This window comes from Schistocerca nitens, unplaced genomic scaffold (genome assembly GCF_023898315.1).
Source record: "Schistocerca nitens isolate TAMUIC-IGC-003100 unplaced genomic scaffold, iqSchNite1.1 HiC_scaffold_376, whole genome shotgun sequence".
Lineage (NCBI taxonomy): Eukaryota > Metazoa > Arthropoda > Insecta > Orthoptera > Acrididae > Schistocerca > Schistocerca nitens.
In genome coordinates this window covers 6142501-6163403 of record NW_026045910.1, presented here as the reverse complement: position 1 = coordinate 6163403, position 20903 = coordinate 6142501, and the positions used below count along the sequence as shown (strand labels likewise).

At 38.9% G+C, this 20903-nt stretch overlaps 1 protein-coding gene across 1 annotated transcript in view; it reads right to left on the bottom strand.

Annotated features, from left to right (window-relative positions):
* The window catches only part of LOC126229608 (dehydrogenase/reductase SDR family member 4-like), a 43307-nt gene that overhangs the window by 21601 nt on the left and 803 nt on the right, over positions 1-20903 (bottom strand). Inside the window, exons 3-4 of the mRNA XM_049942349.1 lie at positions 7124-7270; positions 6302-6436 (exon numbers count right to left, since the gene is read on the bottom strand). Of these exons, the coding sequence (XP_049798306.1) occupies positions 6302-6436; positions 7124-7270 (282 nt within the window). The remainder of the gene's footprint in view (positions 1-6301; positions 6437-7123; positions 7271-20903) is intronic.

Sequence of the window (20903 nt, the reverse complement as noted above, 5' to 3'; positions counted from 1 at the left end):
AATGTGTCGGTGTTTACCCTGTTATCTGTCAGACCTTGAAGTGGGTCCCTCACTTCTCCAAGTGTTTCATAGTTGTTTGTCGCTGCAGCATTAGATCTCGGAGGAAAGTTAATCCCTGTATCATGTTGAGGTTCTTTTGGGGCATTATGGGAACAGGTGTGTCACCAAGTTGTTAACAACTGTATGACACTGACCCCCCCCCCCCCCCGGACAGGCTGCTTGATGGGTATTAGGTGATGTTTTCTGCACAGCCCACACAGTAATCAAAATATGTGGTGTAAAATAAGAGAACACAGCGGGATAAGCCACAATCAATGTCCTACGAGCAAGCTAGGTTGTCATCAGAATATGTTTCCTAGACAGTAAGTCTGGGAGAATAAATAGTGAGAGAGTAAAGGACGATGTACTGCAATGGCTTGCAGTCCATAATAATCACACACATACTCTTAAACAGTTGCGAGCCCCACAATTATTGGAAAGCCCATGACTGTATGAATATGTTTATTTTTCATGATGGCTCCACATTTTCCACTACCAGTCAATTTTAACCGCTGTTTTGTTGTGCTAAGCATAACGCATTTTAAGACTTACTTTGTTTCCAAGCTTTTAATACTTATATTTTCATATTAAGCTGGTAACGTATGTGTTTCTCATGACCAAAACACTCTATTATCATTATGCTTAGCCTTTGTTTCAAACATATCAGATTTTTGGACTTCAAGAATTCACTCACTCACACCATCAGCAAGCAACGTAAGTAAAATGTCTACTCAGAACAAATGTATACACTGTAGACGAAATTTTAAAAAAAAGGATAAAAATGAATCCCTCAAGAAAGAGTGCAATTTCACACACTCTCCATCCAGCTACAAAAAGAATTTTGCTTTGTTAGATGCATTTAGTATGCAGTGAAGAATAACCTTAAATTCAACAATATAAGTACACAATAATTACAATTTTCACCACATACTTCTAGAAAGGTTACTTAATATTGAAGCATCACAAAAAAGTATGCCCAATGTTGAGAAAGCAGCATATCATTATCAAGATGGGTGTCAGACTGTAAGATAGGGGGAAAAAAAGTTAAAATCACATATTATGGATCTTAAAAAATCTCATACTGCAAAACATAACTTTTCCTTTTTCTTATTGTCTGCTTATACATGTTTCATCCACTATGTGTTGTCTTTGGTGGGTCTCAATTGTATATCTGAAAAGTTTGGATTTTACATGGTCACCTGCTGTTATGCACTTTATGAATTGACAACATATGTTTTTTCTCATATTGTGCAACCTTTGCTTTCTTCGTGGAATTTATTTTTTGCCTCTTCATTGTTACCTCATATCACAAATAAAATACATTAGCGATGGCACATTAACAAAGAAACAACTACTTTTGGAAACTGATATAACTTTGCTTCACTGACATACAATTATTTTCATAGAGGTACAGCACATAACATAAAAATCCTTAGTACTTAGCTTTCTCCCACCACACAGCTACCACAACACCTAGAGAATGCATGATTTCCGGTTTGCAGGCTATTGTGGTATTGGGAATGTACAGAAATGCATCATAAATGGCTGTAGCTGAAAACAGCTATTATAAAGGAATGCCTTTCACTTCCCAGGCTCTTATTATATTTACCTGAAACTTCCCCTCTCTGTTAGTTTATCCTAAACTGATTTTATTTGGCTATATTTACAGCATTAGAGTCATAAAATAATTTAAAACTTCCAACATCCTGGATACATAAACATGACATTTATTTGTTCAGCTATTGATAACACTTTGCGTAAGACCTACAATATTAAAAACAAGAAACGGACTAATCATGTTGTTGTTGTTGTTGTTATTGTGGTCTTCAGTCCTGAGACTGGTTTGATGCAGCTCTCCACGCTACTCTATCCTGTGCAAGCTTCTTCATCTCCCAGTACCTACTGCAACCTACATTCTTCTGAATCTGCTTAGTGTATTCATCTCTTGGTCTCCCCCTACGATTTTTACCCTCCACGCTGCCCTCCAATACTAAATTGGTGATCCCTTGATGCCTCAAAACATGTCCTACCAACCGATCCCTTCTTCTGGTCAAGTTGTGCCACAAACTTCTCTTCTCCCCAATCCTATTCAGTACCTCCTCATTAGTTATGTGATCTACCCATCTAATCTTCAGCATTCTTCTGTAGCACCACATTTCGAAAGCTTCTATTCTCTTCTTGTCCAAACTATTTACCGTCCATGTTTCACTTCCATACATGGCTACACTCCATACAAATACTTTCAGAAATGATTCCTGACACTTAAATCTATACTCGATGTTAAGAAATTTCTCTTCTTCAGAAACGCTTTCCTTGCCAATGCCAGTCTACATTTTATATCCTCTCTACTTCGACCATCATCAGTTATTTTGCTCCCCAAATAGCAAAACTCCTTTACTACTTTAAGTGTCTCATTTCCTAATCTAATACCCTCAACATCACCCGACGTAATTCAACTAAATTCCATTAGCCTCGTTTTGCTTTTGTTGATGTTCATCTTATATCCTCCCTTCAAGACACCATCCATTCCGTTCAACTGCTCTTCCAAGTCCTTTGCTGTCTCTGACAGAATTACAATGTCATCGGCGAACCTCAAAGTTTTTATTTCTTCTCCATGGATTTTAATACCGACTCCAAATTTTTCTTTTGTTTCCTTTACTGCTTGCTCAATATACAGATTGAATAACATCGGGGAGAGGCTACAACCCTGTCTTACTCCCTTCCCAACCACTGCTTCCCTTTCATGTCCCTCGACTCTTATAACTGACATCTGGTTTCTGTACAAATTGTAAATAGCCTGTCGCTCCCTGTATTTTACCCTGCCACCTTTAGAATTTGAAAGAGAGTATTCCAGTCAACATTGTCAAAAGCTTCCTCTAAGTCTACAAATGCTAGAAACGTAGGTTTGCCTTTCCTTAATCTTTCTTCTAAGATAAGTCGTAAGGTCAGTATTGCCTCACGTGCTCCAGTATTTCTACGGAATCCAAACTGATCTTCCCCGAGGTCGGCTTCTACTATTTTTTCCATTCATCTGTAAAGAATTCGTGTTAGTATTTTGCAGCTGTGGCTTATTAAACTGATAGTTCGGTAATTCTCACATCTGTCAACAACTGCTTTCTTTGGGATTGGAATTATTATATTCTTCTTGAAGTCTGAGGGTATTTCGCCTGTCTCATACATCTTGCTCACCAGATGGTAGAGTTTTGTCAGGACTGGCTCTCCCAAGGCCGTCAGTAGTTCCAATGGAATGTTGTCTACTCCGGGGGCCTTGTTTCGACTCAGGTCTTTCAGTGCTCTGTCAAACTCTTCACGCAGTATCGTATCTCCCATTTCATCTTCATCTACATCCTCTTCCATTTCCATAATATTGTCCTCAAGTACATCGCCCTTGTATAGACCCTCTATATACTCCTTCCACCTTTCTGCCTTCCCTTCTTTGCTTAGAACTGGGTTGCCATCTGAGCTCTCGATATTCATACAAGTGGTTCTCTTCTCTCCAAAGCTCTCTTTAATTTTCCTGTAGGCAGTATCTATCTTACCCCTAGTGAGACAAGCCTCTACATCCTTACATTTGTCCTCTAGCCATCCCTGCTTAGCCATTTTGCACTTCCTGTCGATCTCATTTTTGAGACGTTTGTATTCCTTTTTGCCTGCTTCATTTACCGCATTTTTATATTTTCTCCTTTCATCAATTAAATTCAGTATTTCTTCTGTTACCCAAGGATTTCTACTAGCCCTTGTCTTTTTACCTACTTGATCCTCTGCTGCCTTCACTACTTCATCCCTCAAAGCTACCCATTCTTCTTCTACTGTATTTCTTTCCCCCATTCCTGTCAATTGTTCCCTTATGCTCTCCCTGAAACTCTGTACAACCTTTGGTTCTTTCGGTTTATCCAGGTCCCATCCCCTTAAATTCCCACCTTTTTGCAGTTTCTTCAGTTTTAATCTACAGGTCATAACCTATAGATTGTGGTCAGAGTCCACATCTGCCCCTGGAAATGTCTTACAATTTAAAACCTGGTTCCTAAATCTCTGTCTTACCATTATATAATCTATCTGATACCTTTTAGTATCTCCAGGGTTCTTCCATGTATATAACCCTCTATCATGATTCTTAAACCAAGTGTTAGCTATGATTAAGTTGTGCTCTGCGAAAAATTCTACCAGGCGGCTTCCTCTTTCATTTCTTAGCCCCAATCCATATTCACCTACTACGTTTCCTTCTCTCCCTTTTCCTACACTCGAATTCCAGTCACCCATGACTATTAAATTTTCGTCTCCCTTCAGTATCTGAATAATTTCTTTTATTTCATCATACATTTCTTCAATTTCTTTGTCATCTGCAGAGCTAGTTGGCATATAAACTTGTACTACTGTAGTAGGTGTGGGCTTCGTATCTATCTTGGCCACAATAATGCATTCACTAAGCTGTTTGTAGTAGCTTACCCGCATTCCTATTTTCCTATTCATTATTAAACCTACTCCTGCATTACCCCTATTTGACTTTGTGTTTATAACCCTGTGGTCACCTGACCAGAAGTCTTGTTCCTCCTGCCACCGAACTTCACTAATTCCCACTATATCTAACTTTAACCTATCCATTTCCCTTTTCAAATTTTCTAACCTACCTGCCCGATTAAGGGATCTGACATTCCACGCTCCGATCCGTAGAACGCCAGTTTTCTTTCTCCTGATAACGACATCCTCTTGAGTAGTCCCCGCCCGGAGATCCGAATGGGGGACTATTTTACCTACGGAATATTTTACCCAAGAGGACGCCATCATCATTTAATCATTCAGTAAAGCTGCATGCCCTCGGGAAAAATTACGGCCATAGTTCCCCCTTGCTTTCAGCCGTTCGCAGTACCAGCACAGCAAGGCCGTTTTGGTTATTGTTACAAGGCCAGATCAGTCAATCATCCAGACTGTTGCCCTTGCAACTACTGAAAAGGCGCTGCCCCTCTTTAGGAACCACACGTTTGTCTGGCCTCTCAACAGATACCCCTCCGTTGTGGTTTTACCTACGGTATGGCTATCTGTATCGCTGAGGCACGCTAGCCTCCCCACCAACGGCAAGGTCCATGGTTCATGGGGGGGGGGGGGGGGGGGACTAATCATATCAATGTTATTTAAAGTAGAGAGTGCATATGATATGAATGGAGTAAGAATAACATGAATGTTACACATCCTGGAAAACCCAAGATGGAATAACGACAATGTTATGAAAAGCATACATTGCTGTTCACCATATAGAGGAGACACTGAGCTGCAGGCAGGCACAACAAAAATACTGCTATACATTTAAGGTTCTAGCTAAAAAAGCCTTCTTCTAATGCAGAAAACACACACACACACACACAAACCACTGTTCCTGGACACTGGGGCTGGACTGCATATACCAACTCTGCCTCATGGAAAAGCAATTAGTGGGTTGCGGGGGTAAGGAGGATGCTGGGGCACAATGAGGAAAGGATAGCAGAAATGGGGTGAGGGAAGTTGTAGTGCTGCAATATATCCTATTTTCCTGTAACCCCCTCTGGCTCCAACCTTCATTAGACTTTGTCTTTCACCCCCCATCCCCTTCCCTGCTCCCACTCCATCCCCACACAGCCTTCTATTCCAACTATTCCAACAATGCACCCACCAGTCTTTTTCCCCTCCTCTCCTCTCTCTATCTGCTCCTCTGTCTCCCCCCCCACCCCCTTATCCCCACCCATCTGAAAACTCCCAACTGCACCGAGCAGCTGTATCGTTTCTCTACCATGTCCCTACATGTTCCCACAAGCAGCAGTACACCTTCTCCCATGTTTACTCTGCTATCCCTCCCCCTCTCTTTCAGACTCTCCTCCTTACCCCTACCACCCACAGATCGTTTTCCACCAGGTAAAACTGTATATGGCCAAAGACTATGGTTGTGTTGTGTTGTGTGTGTGTGTGTGTGTGTGTGTGTGTGTGTGTGTGTGTGCGTGCGTGCGTGCGTGCGTGTGTGCGCGTGCTCCACTTTTAGAGGAAGACCTTTCAGCTCAATGCTCAAATGTATAGCGGTCTTCTTGTTGTGCCTGTCTGTAACTCAACTTCTGTTTTATATGGTGCGTAGCAGACATCCTTTTCATAATATTGCACTTACATGGAAGTTTTATATTATTAAGAAATGCGTTTATAAGGAATCTTTTTATTATTAAGACACATAACTTAAAAGAAGATACATTTTCAGATAATGACAACTATCATATTTGCACATAGACCTTTCACAAATACTTACAGCACTTGAAAATCTTGTTTTAACAATTCCTGGTGCAACACAATTCACTCTGATATTATCTTTTGCCAAATCTACTGAAGCAGCCTTTGTCAGACCCAGAAGAGCAGTTTTGCTAACAGAGTATGCTCCCAGCAACTGAAATGAAATGCAATTCATAACCCAGCACAAGCCACATTTATCGTATTATAATTTCGTACAAAATTAAAACAGATCAAAATTTTTTAGTCTTAAATGTTTCTCCACTCCTAGCGTTATCCTGTAGGTGCGCTGTAGGATCTCTAGCAGCACGCATACCCGCGAGGTTGCCGGCCCAGGCGGATTGCGTCGTGCAAACTCGCAGGCGTTCAGCGGCCAACGCGGCACTATGTTTTCAATTTTTTTTTCAAACTGTTGCATCCTTGAGCCACCGGTTCGCGATGTACGCTCACCGGTTAATGGCTGACGCTACAGATCACACTTTATTAATAATTATAGTACAGAGTTACATCACCAGTTAAAGTTACATTCTCAGTAAGTAAGTAAAATTTAAATTTTCCTACATTTTACACAGGTCATTATTCTGTGTCTGCTAAAGTCAACCTCAAACCTGAAGTCAATTTCATCGTTCGAGTGTATACACAGTGCTTAAAAAAAAGGTTGAGTTTTTGCATTCTTATAATTATTATTTGGTGTTAACTGTTTTGGCTTGTGTGCAAAAGACTGAACATAACTTTAACATGAGTATTATACAGCAAATACAAAGCATGATGAAGTGAGACTGTGAACTTGTGAATATACAGGCCTTAACAATCACTATTCAGTTACTGAACTTCTTTTACTTACACCTAGAGGTTGATATCCAGCAATGGATGATATATAAATTATTGATCCTCCACCTCTCTTTCTTAAGTAAGGTAATGCTTCTTTTGATAGCAGAAATGCAGCTTTCACATTAACTTCAAATATTTTGTCCCATACTTCCTCAGGGCACTGAAATAATGGTAGAGAATTTTTAAATAACAGGTGCATAAAACCATAATAGTATAAAGTCATATACACATTACTATGCATAGAAGCTGTGAAGGAAAAAAAAAACATTACATACAAATAATAATTTGATTAATCATCATAATTCTTATGCTATAGCATCAGCAAGTGATGAATACAAAAAAGCTAAAAATTCAGACTGCTATCTCGGCCATGGGCTGTGCTTTCTAAAAAAACTGTTTTTTTTTCGTAATTCCTTCAGAAAGAACAGTTGATTAAGATGATCATTATCTTGGTTTTTCTTCACTTTCTGTGGTGCTTCAGTAAGAGCAATTTGTATCAGGCAGATGTCAATGAATTCTGCATCTTTATTTGGGCATTAATAGTTAATACTCAAATTTTCCTCGAACCACCTTATTTATCCCAAATATTATTTTGTGGGTTATCCTTGTCGTTGGAGATGCAGAATTCTCTCATTTCTCTCTTTTCTTCCCTTCAGCACTCTTTTCATCCTTGTTAGTGCCTTCATGAGGAAGACATAATTTGTGGTCATGTTTTATGTATCCATAATGCTCCTTTACATTGCTGTACAACTTCTGCCCATTCATTGTCACGCTACTTCTGTGACATTCTCATGGGCTGGTGGAATGTCTTATGTCAGTGAATATTATTTTCTGCAGCTTCATTTATACACTTCATCAAGTTGCCATAGCCTTTTACAGTGTCATTATTTGTCTGTTAAGTTGTTCACTTTCTGTGTAATTTCTCACATAGTCTTTTATCCATCTGTCTTCTCTGTATTTCATCTTTGCCTTGGAATTATCATTTGTATCTAATGTGAAAGTGTTCCTACAGTATTTAAGCCTGGGATACGTACAATTTCTTTCTGTCTTGCTTCAATACAATTAGTTGGTTAGCCATTATGTCTATTACTGACAGTGTTTTTGTCATTCTTTGTACATTTGGTGGAAAACCACCATCATGTATAATCATTGTTTGTTTTTCCAATAACGTTTTGATAACTTTAACTACTCTGTCTCCCTTTCTATAACTGCAGATTGTAAAGATGACTATAAAAATGACAGCTTTCTCTACTACAATCATTACTTCTCTATGAGGTGATACCTATTTAGTAGTGTCAACTCTTTTCTTTATATTTTGTTGGTATTTCCTCCTCCTCCTCCTCCTCCTCCACCGCCACCACCACCACCACCACCACCACCACCACCACCATTTAAGACTGATTATGCCTTTCAGTGTTCAGTCTGGAGCATAGTCCCCCTTATAAAATTCCTCCATGATCCCCTATTCAGTGCTAACATTGATGCCTCTTCTGATGTTAAGCCTATTACTTCAAAGTCATTCTTAACCGAATCCAGGTATCTTCTCCTTGGTCTACCCCGACTCCTCCTAACCTCTACTGCTGAACCCATGAGTCTCTTGGGTAACCTTGCTTCTCCCATGTGTGTAACATGACCCCACCATCTAAGCCTGTTCGCCCTGACTGCTACATCTATAGAGTTCATTCCCAGTTTTTCTTTGATTTCCTCATTATGGACACCCTCCTGCCATTGTTCCCGTCTACTAGTACCTGCAATCATCCTAGCTACTTTCATATCCGTAACCTCAACCTTATTGATAAGGTAACCTGAATCCACCCAGCTTTCACTCCCATACAACAAAGTCGGTCGAAAGATTGAGTGGTGCAGAGATAACTTAGTCTTGGTACTGACTTCCTTCTTGCAGAAGAGAGAAGATCGTAGCTGAGCGCTCACTGCATTAGCTTTGCTACACCTCACTTCCAGTTCTTTCACTATGTTGCCATCCTGTGAGAATATGCATCCTAAGTACTTGAAATCGTCCACCTGTTCTAACTTTGTTCTTCCTATTTGGCACTCAATCCATTTATATCTCTTTCCCACTGCCATTACTTTCGTTTTGGAGATGTTAATCTTTAAACCATACTTTGCAAACTTTCAATCGAATCTGCCATCACAACTAAATCATCTGCATATGCGAGACTGCTTATTTTGTGTTCACATATCTTAATCTCACCCAGCCAGTTTATTGTTTTCAACACATGATCCATAAATAATATGAACAACAGTGGAGACAGGTTGCAGCCTTGTCTTACCCCTGAAACTACTCTGAACCATGAACTCAATTTACCGTCAACTCTAACTGCTGCCTGACTATCTATGTAAAGATCTTTAATTGCTTGCAAAAGTTTGCCTCCTATTCCATAATCTCATAGAACAGACAATAACTTCCTTCTAGGAACCCGGTCATATGCCTTTTCTAGATCTATAAAGCATAGATACAATTCCCTGTTCCAGTCGTAACACTTCTCCATTATTTGCCGTAAGCTAAAGATCTGGTCCTGACAACCTCTAAGAGGCCTAAACCCACACTGATTTTCATCCAATTTGTCCTCAACTAATACTCGCACTTTCCTTTCAACAATACCTGAGAAGATTTTACCCACGACGCTGATTAAAGAGATATCTCTGTAGTTGTTACAATCTTTTCTGTTTCCATGTTTAAAGATTGGTGTGATTACTGCTTTCGTCCAGTCTGATGGAACCTGTCCCAACTCCCAAGCCATTTCAATTTCCGTGTGTAGCCATTTAAGACCTGACATTCCACTGTATTTGATGAGTTCCGACTTAATTTCATCCACCCCAGCCGCTTTATTGCACCGCAATATATTGACCACTTTCTCCACTTCCTCAAATGTGATCCTATTTCCACCATCATTCCTATCCCATTGTACATCGAAATCTGAAATATTACTCATCGTATTTTCACCTACATTGAGCAACTCTTCAAAATATTACCTCCATCTGCCCAAGGCATCAACAGGATTCACCAGCAGTTTTCCTGACCTGTCCATAATATTTGTCATTTCCTTCTTACCTCCCTTTCGAAGACTGCTAATTACACTCCAGAATGGCTTTCCAGCAGCTGGACCCAAAGTCTCCAACCTGTTTCCAAAGTCTTCCCAAGATTTCTTCTTGGATGCTGCAATTATCTGTTTGGCTTTGTTTCTTTCTTCAACATACCTTTCTCTGTCTACCTGAGTTCTAGTATGTAGCCATTTTTGATACGCCATCTTTTTCCTTTTACAGGCTGCCTTGACTGTGTCATTCCACCAAACTGTTTGCTTCATCCTACTTTTACACACTTCTGTTTCAAGACATTCTTTAGCCACTTCTAGTACTGCGTCCCTGTACCTTGTCCATTCCTTTTCCAGTGACTGTAATTGACTACATTCAACTAACTGGTACCTTTCTGAGATCGCTGTTATGTACTTGTGCCTGATTTCCTTATCCTGAAGCTTCTCCACTCTTATCCTCCTACATATGGACCTGACCTCTGCACTTTCGGCCTCACAATCCCAATTTCACTGCAGATTAAATAATGATCAGTGTCATCAAAGAATCCCCTGAATACACCTGTGTCCCTCACAGCCTTCCTGAATTCCTGATCTGTTATTATATAGTCAATGACAGATCTGGTTCCCCTGCCTTCCCAAGTATACCGGTGAATGTTCTTATGTTTAAAAAATGAATTTGTGATTACTAAGCCCATACTGGCACAGAAATCCAAGAGTTGTTTCCCGTTCCTGTTGGCCTCCATATCCTCTCCAAATTTACCCATAACCTTTTCATACCCTTCTGTTCAATTTCCAATCCTGGCATTAAAATCACCCACCATCTGTATGTTTTAATCCCCAAAGTCTAATTCAGTGACCACAAACAAGAGATGGACATTATGCCGAGATATAACTAACAATTAATGAAAATATCTCACATTATGTTGGTGCATATGTTCATAGCACTTTTGCTTCGCATGTCGGTATTCCAGTTACTATGGGTTTATTTATCGATTGTCATTTTTTATTTGTAGTTCACTGTTGTCATGTGAGTTTACATACTGTCATTTGTGGATAATGAATGGAGCTATGGTTGCTACAAAATGAAGTGCCAAGTGAAGAAATTGGAGCATTTCTGACATATTCTTCTGTTTTATTTCAATAGAGGGGTGACAGCAGTGGAGGTAGCCAGAAACATTTTCCCTGGATATGGGGATAATGCCATTGGACAGAGCAAGTCAAGAAAATGATATTCTCATTTTAAGGAGGATTGTTTTCACATTAGTAACTCTCCACATTCAGGAAGACCTTCAGGGTTTGATGAAGATTGTTTAAACGCATTAATCCACAACAGTGTACTCAAAAACTGGCAAATGTGATGAACTGTGATCATTCCACCATCATGCAACATTTGCGCGCAATGGGGAAGGTTCAAAAATCGAGTGTATGGGTACCACATGCTCTAAGTCAAAAATCACAGAAATCGGCATGTGGCCATATGTGCACCTCTGTTTGCTTGTCATCGACTGGCTTGCGAACAACAGTGACCATTCCTATTCCGTATTCTTACTGGTGATGAGAAATGGTGTCTTTAACCTAAAATAAGGAAAAGAAAGGAATGGTTGAGCCATAATAAAGCAGTTAACTCCCTGTACAAAGACCTCACATCCACAAAAGATAATGTTATGCATCTTTTGGAACAGTACCATAAATTACTTGTAACCATCACTGCTGACATTTATCGTTAACAACGCAGATGTCTTGCACAAGCAATCCAAGAACAATGACTGGAGTTGGGGTTGGGACGTCCTACATCCACCTTATTCGCCTCATCCCTGCCTCAGATTTTCACCTTTTCCACCTTCCATTGAACAATCTTCAAAGAACTTTCTTCACAGATGAAAATGCACTCCAAACATGGCTTGACAAGTTCTTCACCTAAAAACATGTGATTTCTTATAGTTAACCCACTGTTGGCAGCCTGTTGTAAATTGTGAAGGAGAATATGTACTTTCTGTTATGGGCATCTGTTGTGTTTATTAAATTTAGGGAAAAATGCTATGAACTTATTCCCTACCACAATAGTAATACTTAAGTTCATGCACACGTGTTTTAAGAAACATTTACACAGGATAAATTTTTAACCCACTGCAGTGTGTCAATAAAGTGACAAAGAAAAAACTGCAAATCAATCATTCCTCCATCGTCCAGGACAAAAATTGTTAGAGAGTCAGTGAAAAGTTATTAACACCTACTTATAAGAGCTCTATAGAAGAGCAAGTAGAAGAACTGTGGTTCAGCTTTAAATGAGTAGTTTACCAGGCACATCAAAGACATGTACAAGAAGTTCATGATACGGGGGAACCTTCATGTCATACAATCACCATAAAGAAATAGGGACCACTATACAGGGTGATTCAAAAAGAATACCACAACTTTAAAAATGTGTATTTAATGAAAGAAACATAATATAACCTTCTGTTATACATCATTACAAAGAGTATTTAAAAAGGTTTTTTTTCACTCAAAAACAAGTTCAGAGATGTTCAATATGGCCCCCTCCAGACACACGAGCAATATCAACCCGATACTCCAACTCGTTACACACTCTCTGTAGCATATCAGGCGTAACAGTTTGGATAGCTGCTGTTATTTCTCTTTTCAAATCATCAATGGTGGCTGGGAGAGGTGGCCGAAACACCATATCCTTAACATACCCCCATAAGAAAAAATCGCAGGGGGTAAGATCAGGGCTTCTTGGAGGCCAGTGATGAAGTGCTCTGTCACGGGCTGCCTGGCGGCCGATCCATCGCCTCGGGTAGTTGACGTTCAGGTAGTTACGGACAGATAAGTGCCAATGTGGTGGCGCTCCATCCTGCTGAAATATGAATTGTTGTGCTTCTTGTTCGAGCTGAGGGAACAGCCAATTCTCTAACATCTCCAGATACTGTAGTCCAGTTACAGTAGCACCTTCGAAGAAAAAGGGACCAAAAACTTTATTGGCTGAAATGGCACAGAAAACGTTCACCTTAGGCGAGTCACGTTCATACTGAGTTGTTTCCAACGGATTCTCAGTGCCCCATATACAGACATTGTGACGGTTGACTTTCCCGTTAGTGTGGAAAGTTGCTTCATCACTAAACACAATCTTTGAAACGAAAGATTCATCTGTTTCCATTTGAGCAAGGATAAAATCACAGAAATCGATTCTTTTAATCTTATCAGCTGCAGACAGTGCTTGAACCAATTTCATACGATAAGGTTTCATAACTAACCTTTTTCGTAGGACTCTCCATACAGTTGCTTGTGGAATTTGCAGCTCTCTGCTAGCTCTGCGAGTCGATTTTCCTGGGCTGCGAACAAATGCTTGCTGGATGCGTGCTACATTTTCATCACTCATTCTCGGCCGTCCAGAACTTTTCCCTTTGCACAAACACCCATTCTCTGTAAACTGTTTATACCAATGTTTAATACACCACCTATCAGGAGGTTAACACCATACTTCGTTCGAAATGCACGCTGAACAACTGTCGTCGATTCACTTCTGCCGTACTCAATAACACAAAAAGCTTTCTGTTGAGCGGTCGCCATCTTAGCATCAACTGACGCTGACGAACAGCGCCTCAAGCGAACAAATGTACAACTAAATGAAACTTTATAGCTCCCTTAATTTGCCGACAGATAGTGCTTAGCTCTGCCTTTTGTCGTTGCAGAGTTTTAAATTCCTAAAGTTGTGGTATTCTTTTTGAATCACCCTGTATAATAGGTGTAGAACAAAGCATAGATCTAGAGATAAGAGATGCTAAATGATACTAGTTTGGTATCAAGTGGGCAATGGGTGAAGCCTTCAATGACTACCACGGCAGAATATCATCAAAAGAACTCTCACAAAGCTTGAAGGAATTCTGCTCATATACAAATAGTGTCAGTGGCATCAAAATTAGTGTCCAATGACTCGTCAACAAGATGGGAACTGAAAGTGTAGGTACCACAGCAAAATCGCAAACTCTGAACTCCATTTTTAAATGTTCCTTTGCACAGGAAAAGCCAGGAATATTGTCCTTGTTTAATTCTCCCAGCACCATGAAGCTGGGCCAACTAGATATCAGTGTTATAGGCATTGAGAAACAGCTGAAACTGCTAAAATTAAACAAAGCTCCAGGGCACGATGGAATCCCTATCTGATTCTATACTGAATTTATGGCTGAGTTAGCCCCTCTGTTAACCACAAATAAGGAAGATTGGAGCAGGCTGTTACACATGTTTGTTTCATCAGTCTCAGTTGCTGCTGCTTCCTAGCAGTCTAAACTCAAGTCACAGTATGATCACAATATTTTGAGCAAAGAGGACAGTTTCTAGTTTCTGCTGACAGTTTCCTGGTTTTTTTTCTGTTTTTGAAACTGTAGATATTCATTTTTTATATAATTAACTCTCATTATTCAATATGTATTCAATGAAGTATATATACCGATTACATTCCATCACTGTATAAAGGTTGCACAACATTATTCTGTATTAACATTGAGGCCTGTTTTCTCAGCTCATTTTTTTGTCTGAACTGTCTGTTCGGGTTTGGTTGTTAAAAAAAATTGTGGTTGGCTGCCAAGTGTGACAATCCAGGCAGGCCTTTTTATTACTTTTTTCGGTTGTTTCAGGTGAAGATACTGATAAATCAATAAAAATGGACAGACTAAGGAGAGTTTCTTCCATTCACCATGCTTGCAACAGTGATAAAGGTAAAAGAAGAGGGATTATCAACTTATAAAGCAGCAGCTAATCAAATTAATTATCAAAATTTAACAAGATTCCTCAAAATGAGATTGTCAATGAAAAGATGGGTCAGCCTTGAATCACCATTTGCTTATTTCCAAACAGAGAAAGTTTTTTCCAATGCTAACAAGAAAGAACCAACATGTTTTTCAATCAGCCAAAGTTTACTAAAGATTAACTCCAAAATAAATCAAAACTCTGGATTATGACCTGTCCATGGTAAATTCTATTAAATTTCCTAAATCTTGGTAGGTTAATGGGTTTGCTGGAAATGAAAAGTTCACAGACTTTTGAACATGGCACTCCACTAAAGATTACTAGCTCAACACGAGCTTCTAGTTTCAGCTAAACAAATTTCAAACACTTTTTTCAGTAATTTGACAACAGTTCTTAGGCAACATAGTTTCAATCTCACAAAATTTACAATATGGACAAAATGGGTTTCACATCAGTGTAGAGGCCACTTAGAGCAGTTGCTAACAGCAAAGCTAAGGATAAATGATTCCATTGTATAGAATGCAAAATGTGGGTGTATGACTTATGTACCCCATGACCACACATCCTTAATGAAAGTGAAAATAATGGGAATGCACTTGAAAGTGACTAGACTTGCCATGTAAGTCATTTTCTTAAGTATTTATTTAAATTATTATTTTGGTGTCTACAATGGTCTCAATTATGTTTTAGTGCTTTATGACTAACACTTGTTTGATTTTTCTATTCTTCATATAATTTTTCTTAAATAAATAATTTGGTTTTGCCCATCCAAATAACACATGACAACCAAATTCAACATTTGTGGCAACCAACTTGGAGTCTGGGCAGGCTGTCACAAAAATTTACTTCGAGAGAACTGTTTTTTTGTGAAATATTAAATGTTGCTATAGCCTCGAGTACAAAATTACAGCCAAGGATACACTAATGATACCAAGATAAACCATAAACACTGCCTCTTCAAAAATTGAAAATCATGAACTGTGAGACTTTGCTCTGTGCTCCCGTTCCAATGATCCTTCAAACAAAAAGCCATGTCCAGTTGTTGGAAGAAAGCACAGGTCACACTAGTCTATAAAGAGGGTGGTATGAGTGATCCATAAAATTACTATTCAGTACCCTTGAAACCTATTTGTTGCAGAATCTTGTAACATACCCTGAGCTCTATTGGAACGAGGTATCTCAAATAGAATGACCTCCATGCCAACCAGTATGGATTCCGAAACATCGATTACATGAAAGTCAACTCTCAGTTTTCTCAGTGACATTCTGAAAGCCACAGACTAAGGCATTAGACAGATGCAGTATTTCTTGAGTCCAAATACCATTTGATCAGTTCCAAATCTGCACTTATTATGAAAACGTGAAACTTGTAACTGGACTGATGGCGTGCCCCCCGCCCCCCCCCCCCCCCCCATTTGCAGGGAGCAGTACATTATCTTGAATGAAGAGTCATTGATAGATTTTGAAGTAACTTCAAATGTAACCCAGGGAAGGCTGTTGGGACCCTCGCTGTACAAGTTGTAAATGAATGACCCGGCAGACAATATTTACAGCAACCCCAGCATTTTTGCAGAATATGTGATTACATACAATGAATTAACATCTGAAAAAAGTTCCACAAACATTCTATTGGATTTCGATACAAATTCAAAGTGATGCAAAGAGTGGAATTTTGCTTTCAGTGTTCAAAAATGTGAAATTGTGCACTTCACAAAATGAAAAATAAAATATCATCCTATGACTACAACATAAATGAGTCACACGGGAACTGATCAATTCATACAAATATCTGGTTGTAGCAATTTGTAGGTATATGAAATGAACAATCACATAGGCCCAGCAGGTGGCAAAAGTTGATTCATTGGTAGAATACTACTGCAGTGTAATCAGTTTACAAAAGAGACTGCTTACAAAATACTCTTGCAACCCATCCTAGATTGCTGTTAAAGTGTGTGTAACATATACCACACAGGACTAACAGGGGATTGAACATATACAATGAAGACCAGCACAAATGGTCATGAGTTTGTTCTGTAATTCCCCAAGGGCAGAAACCCCAATTAACAAATTCTGTGGAAACTTAAAGTAGGGAAGTGAGTCATCTTGACAGTGAGGGCAACTATTGACAATAAAATCTACACTGGTAATATTTTGATTAACACCTATATTATTCAAATACTGAGATTAGCATACAAAAAGGGGAGATAAAAGGAAAGGATTATCGTAGATTCTTTATCAAACATCTATAGAATAAATTCAAAATCATATGAACGAAGGTTAAATCCAAGAAAGTAATTCAGTCAAAGATAACATTTTTCATGGAAGAGAGTTGTAGCCGCATCGAAAAAGAAATTCAATGTGACTACAATGCAACTCAGATATGGAAATGTTCGGTTAGTTAGTTGCTCTTGAGTCGCTCTAGAGTACTTTTTTGATAGTTGTCTGGACGCAAATGCTATTAGATTGTTTCAGTTTTGGAAGTTTGATAATTTGTGTGGTAGAGACTGAAGTATTGCTCAGTCATTCGGAAAGTTAATCTTTACCATTCTCAACACAATGGTTTAGTAAGACGAGTGTTAAGACTTCAATTGAGTGATATTGGTGTACTGGACTTAGCCTTTGTACTGATGAACAGTTACAGACCTTGAGAGCAATGGATCAACAACAGAAATACAATTTGTAGTCTTGAGTAGGACACAATAAAACGAAGACACGAAGAAAGACAAGTATGCCGATTAGTCAAAAGTTGTCGTCAGCATCACGATTACTGAACTGAACAGAAGTTAATCTTGAATGACATATTGCTGTGCGTGTGTTGTAGGGACAAACAATTAATTACAGGAAGAACAATAAAATCTGAGTCAAGAGGTAAATCTTAAGTGTTGCCTAACTCTTTAAACATTTTAAGTCACTAAGTGAGTACATCAGTAATGAACAGTGAAGAGTGATTAGTTTAAACCAGTATTACGGCGTATTTAAAAAAACATTTACTCCAACATACATTATCTCTGGAGTTACGTTGGACCGTTGTTAATAACTGGACATAGCAATGGAATAGATGACCACAAATTTACATTCTCGCTATGTATGATGTGAAAAATGACCGTAATGATGAAATCAAGATTTTAATTCATCACGGAACTAATCGGGTATAAAAATAAAAATAAACAATTGCAGTTTACCCGTTCACACAAACTGAGAAGACTGTTGCGGACAGATAACACAATATTTTTAAACCACGTGAGGAGTTGCGTTCTTATGAGAGTTACAGGTGCTATTCCAAGTCACACCGATGGGGAAGAAACTCGTTACGAGTCACTTCTCTTCCCGGCGAATGAAGGAGGAGGGAAGGGATGTCACAGTTTCACCCATCAAAGGGTCTCATGGAGATCCTGAAAAACCCGAACTGGCAGGTGTTTTAAGACAGATGCAAACCATCCCGTAAAAACCTGCATACAAAGCTTAAGTGAGATTAATCCAGGAATATACTACAACCACCTATGTACTGCTCTCATAGGGATATGAAAGAAAAGTTTAGATTATTGGTGTGTGTGTGTGTGTGTGTGTGTGTGTGTGTGTGTGTGTGGTCGAGCTTACAGGTGCTTAATTGCGAGGTTATCAGTGTCCTTACACTCGTTAAAACAAATGTGGAGGAAAATCTCTAAAATTGTTGCACACAGTAAGGAGAAAATCTATAAAATGGCACTCGTGCACTCACTCCCACCTCACTCAAATTGACCACACAATCACTCTATCTCAGATGTGCTAAGACGACAGTGAAAAAGTAAAAGGTGCTATACATGAGATTAAAAACAAGTACAACGACAAAGGAGCAGAAAGAGAGGCAGGGAAATATCACTGATTGACCACTTACAAAATGCATGGGTGAGCCACTCACCCGGTTAACGCATTAAAACCATTGCCTTAAAATCTTGGGAAAATGTTGGACAATTCACAAAACTTTAAAATGCTAACCACATTCATTTGGACGTTATCTAAAATAGAGGGTAGATCTGTCGGCATATCTTCCACTGCCTGGTGGTTGGAATATAAAAAATCCAATTTAGGACTAATTACAGTTTGCACAGAGCATTCATTCTCCTAGAATGACTTTTTCATTCTGTAGCAGGAAGCACTTACCCACGAAAAGCAAAGTTACCAAGTTCAAGCCCCAGTCTGTCACACAGATTTAATATCTCAGGAAGTTTCAGTCATCCCTTTCGTGCTCCATATGAGAATGGAATGAGAAGCTGCTCTAACAACTCATACAATACCCATCATCCCCTGGTAATTGTGTCACTGGTCTGGCTGAGCTTCTCACCACAATGACAACCAGTAAGGTATGTCATCGATATGCTAAGAAGAAGACTGATACAATGGGTAGTAACCTCTGACATACACTTCTTAATTGTTTGCAAAGTATGGGTGTAGTTGTAGAGTCACAACAGGGATATTTGGAACAAAACTACTGCACAAATTTCAAAGGGAAACAGAAATATCTTACCATCCTCCAACTGCTTTTTTCATGTAGGGCAGAATAATATTCCTTTAATCACTGAGGGCAGCGTGGAGGGTAAAAATCGTAGAGGGAGACCAAGAGATGAATACACTAAGCAGATTCAGAAGGATGTATGTTGCAGTAAGTACTGGAAGATGAAGAAGCTTGCACAGGATAGAGTAGCATGGAGAGCTGCATCAAACCAGTCTCAGGACTGAAGACAACAATAACAATCACTCAAGTACAATTATTGTATGTATGATTTTGCATTGTGGTATTGAGGTCTAGCTAAAACATAAATGTCTTAAAAACTAGAGATTCTGTACTTAAACCTTCAAAGATGATATATAAATGTTGTTGTGATCGTCATTGTCATTATCATCACAGAATGCAACTCATAAATGATGAAAGTAATATTATTATATGGCAGTAATAGTCACAAATTTTAATTGACGTACTGGTAGTTTAGGTAGGATTACAAATGATCATATATGAAAGAGCAGAGTTATTATACTAAGCATTAGCTGTTCGAATTGGCGTTATTTTTCAATGCTATCATTTCAAAGCTAGACAGTTTTATCTTCATGTGCCTTCTTATGACTCGCAAATCAAGTGAGATATGCAAACTTGTACTGACCTATACAAAATGAGCTACAACCTCTGTGGCTAGAGCTGCTGATGTCCTTGTGCTTTCTGCCAATATGTAAGACAGAAACGAAGAAAGGTAATTCACAAATGTATGTCTCAAAAATAATTTGTATGTGACTGTCTTGGTACTCTCTCCATGTTAATAAACAAATATTTGTTGGTGTGAGTGGCCAATGTCATCTAATGGTATTTTGTGAATTTATGGCACTGACACTGTTGCTGCACATGGTTTGATTATTCTCAAAGCATCAAGATTGTTAGCCTCTGATTCCTGAATTCAATCACTGCAATTTTTTTGAGTTTGCTTTCTACTTGTGAACATGTTCATCTGAGTAACTGGCCTTAGTTGTTAACAGATCAAAACCTGTTGTGAGTGCCTTGACTTCGACCATCCCATCCCCCTTCGTAACATCTGCCCAGTACCATTTTGGATGAAGAACCAAATATGAAAATAGCTCACTCTTGTCAGGTATACACATTATATTCATCCCAATTTTATCACAGAGGCTTTTAACTTTTGTCATTATAATTACTACTAGCTTTACATTTAATGATAACTGTAATCAGAATGGAACATGAGCATATAGAAACAAATGTGTATCATAGCATTCCTTTTTTTTATGACAATCTCAGACAGCACTCACAGATATAACAAGTATCAGTCATACATAATTAAATCTGAAATAAAAGTAATGTGGTAATAAAGTGGTAGGGTCTACTACACACAGTTAGATTTGGCACATCATGTGTGAATCATTATAGCAACAGTGTTTTCAGTGTCAGCTCTAGAGGTATCCTCTTACTACAAACACAAAAACTGAAAAAGAACATTGTTCATTTATTTACTT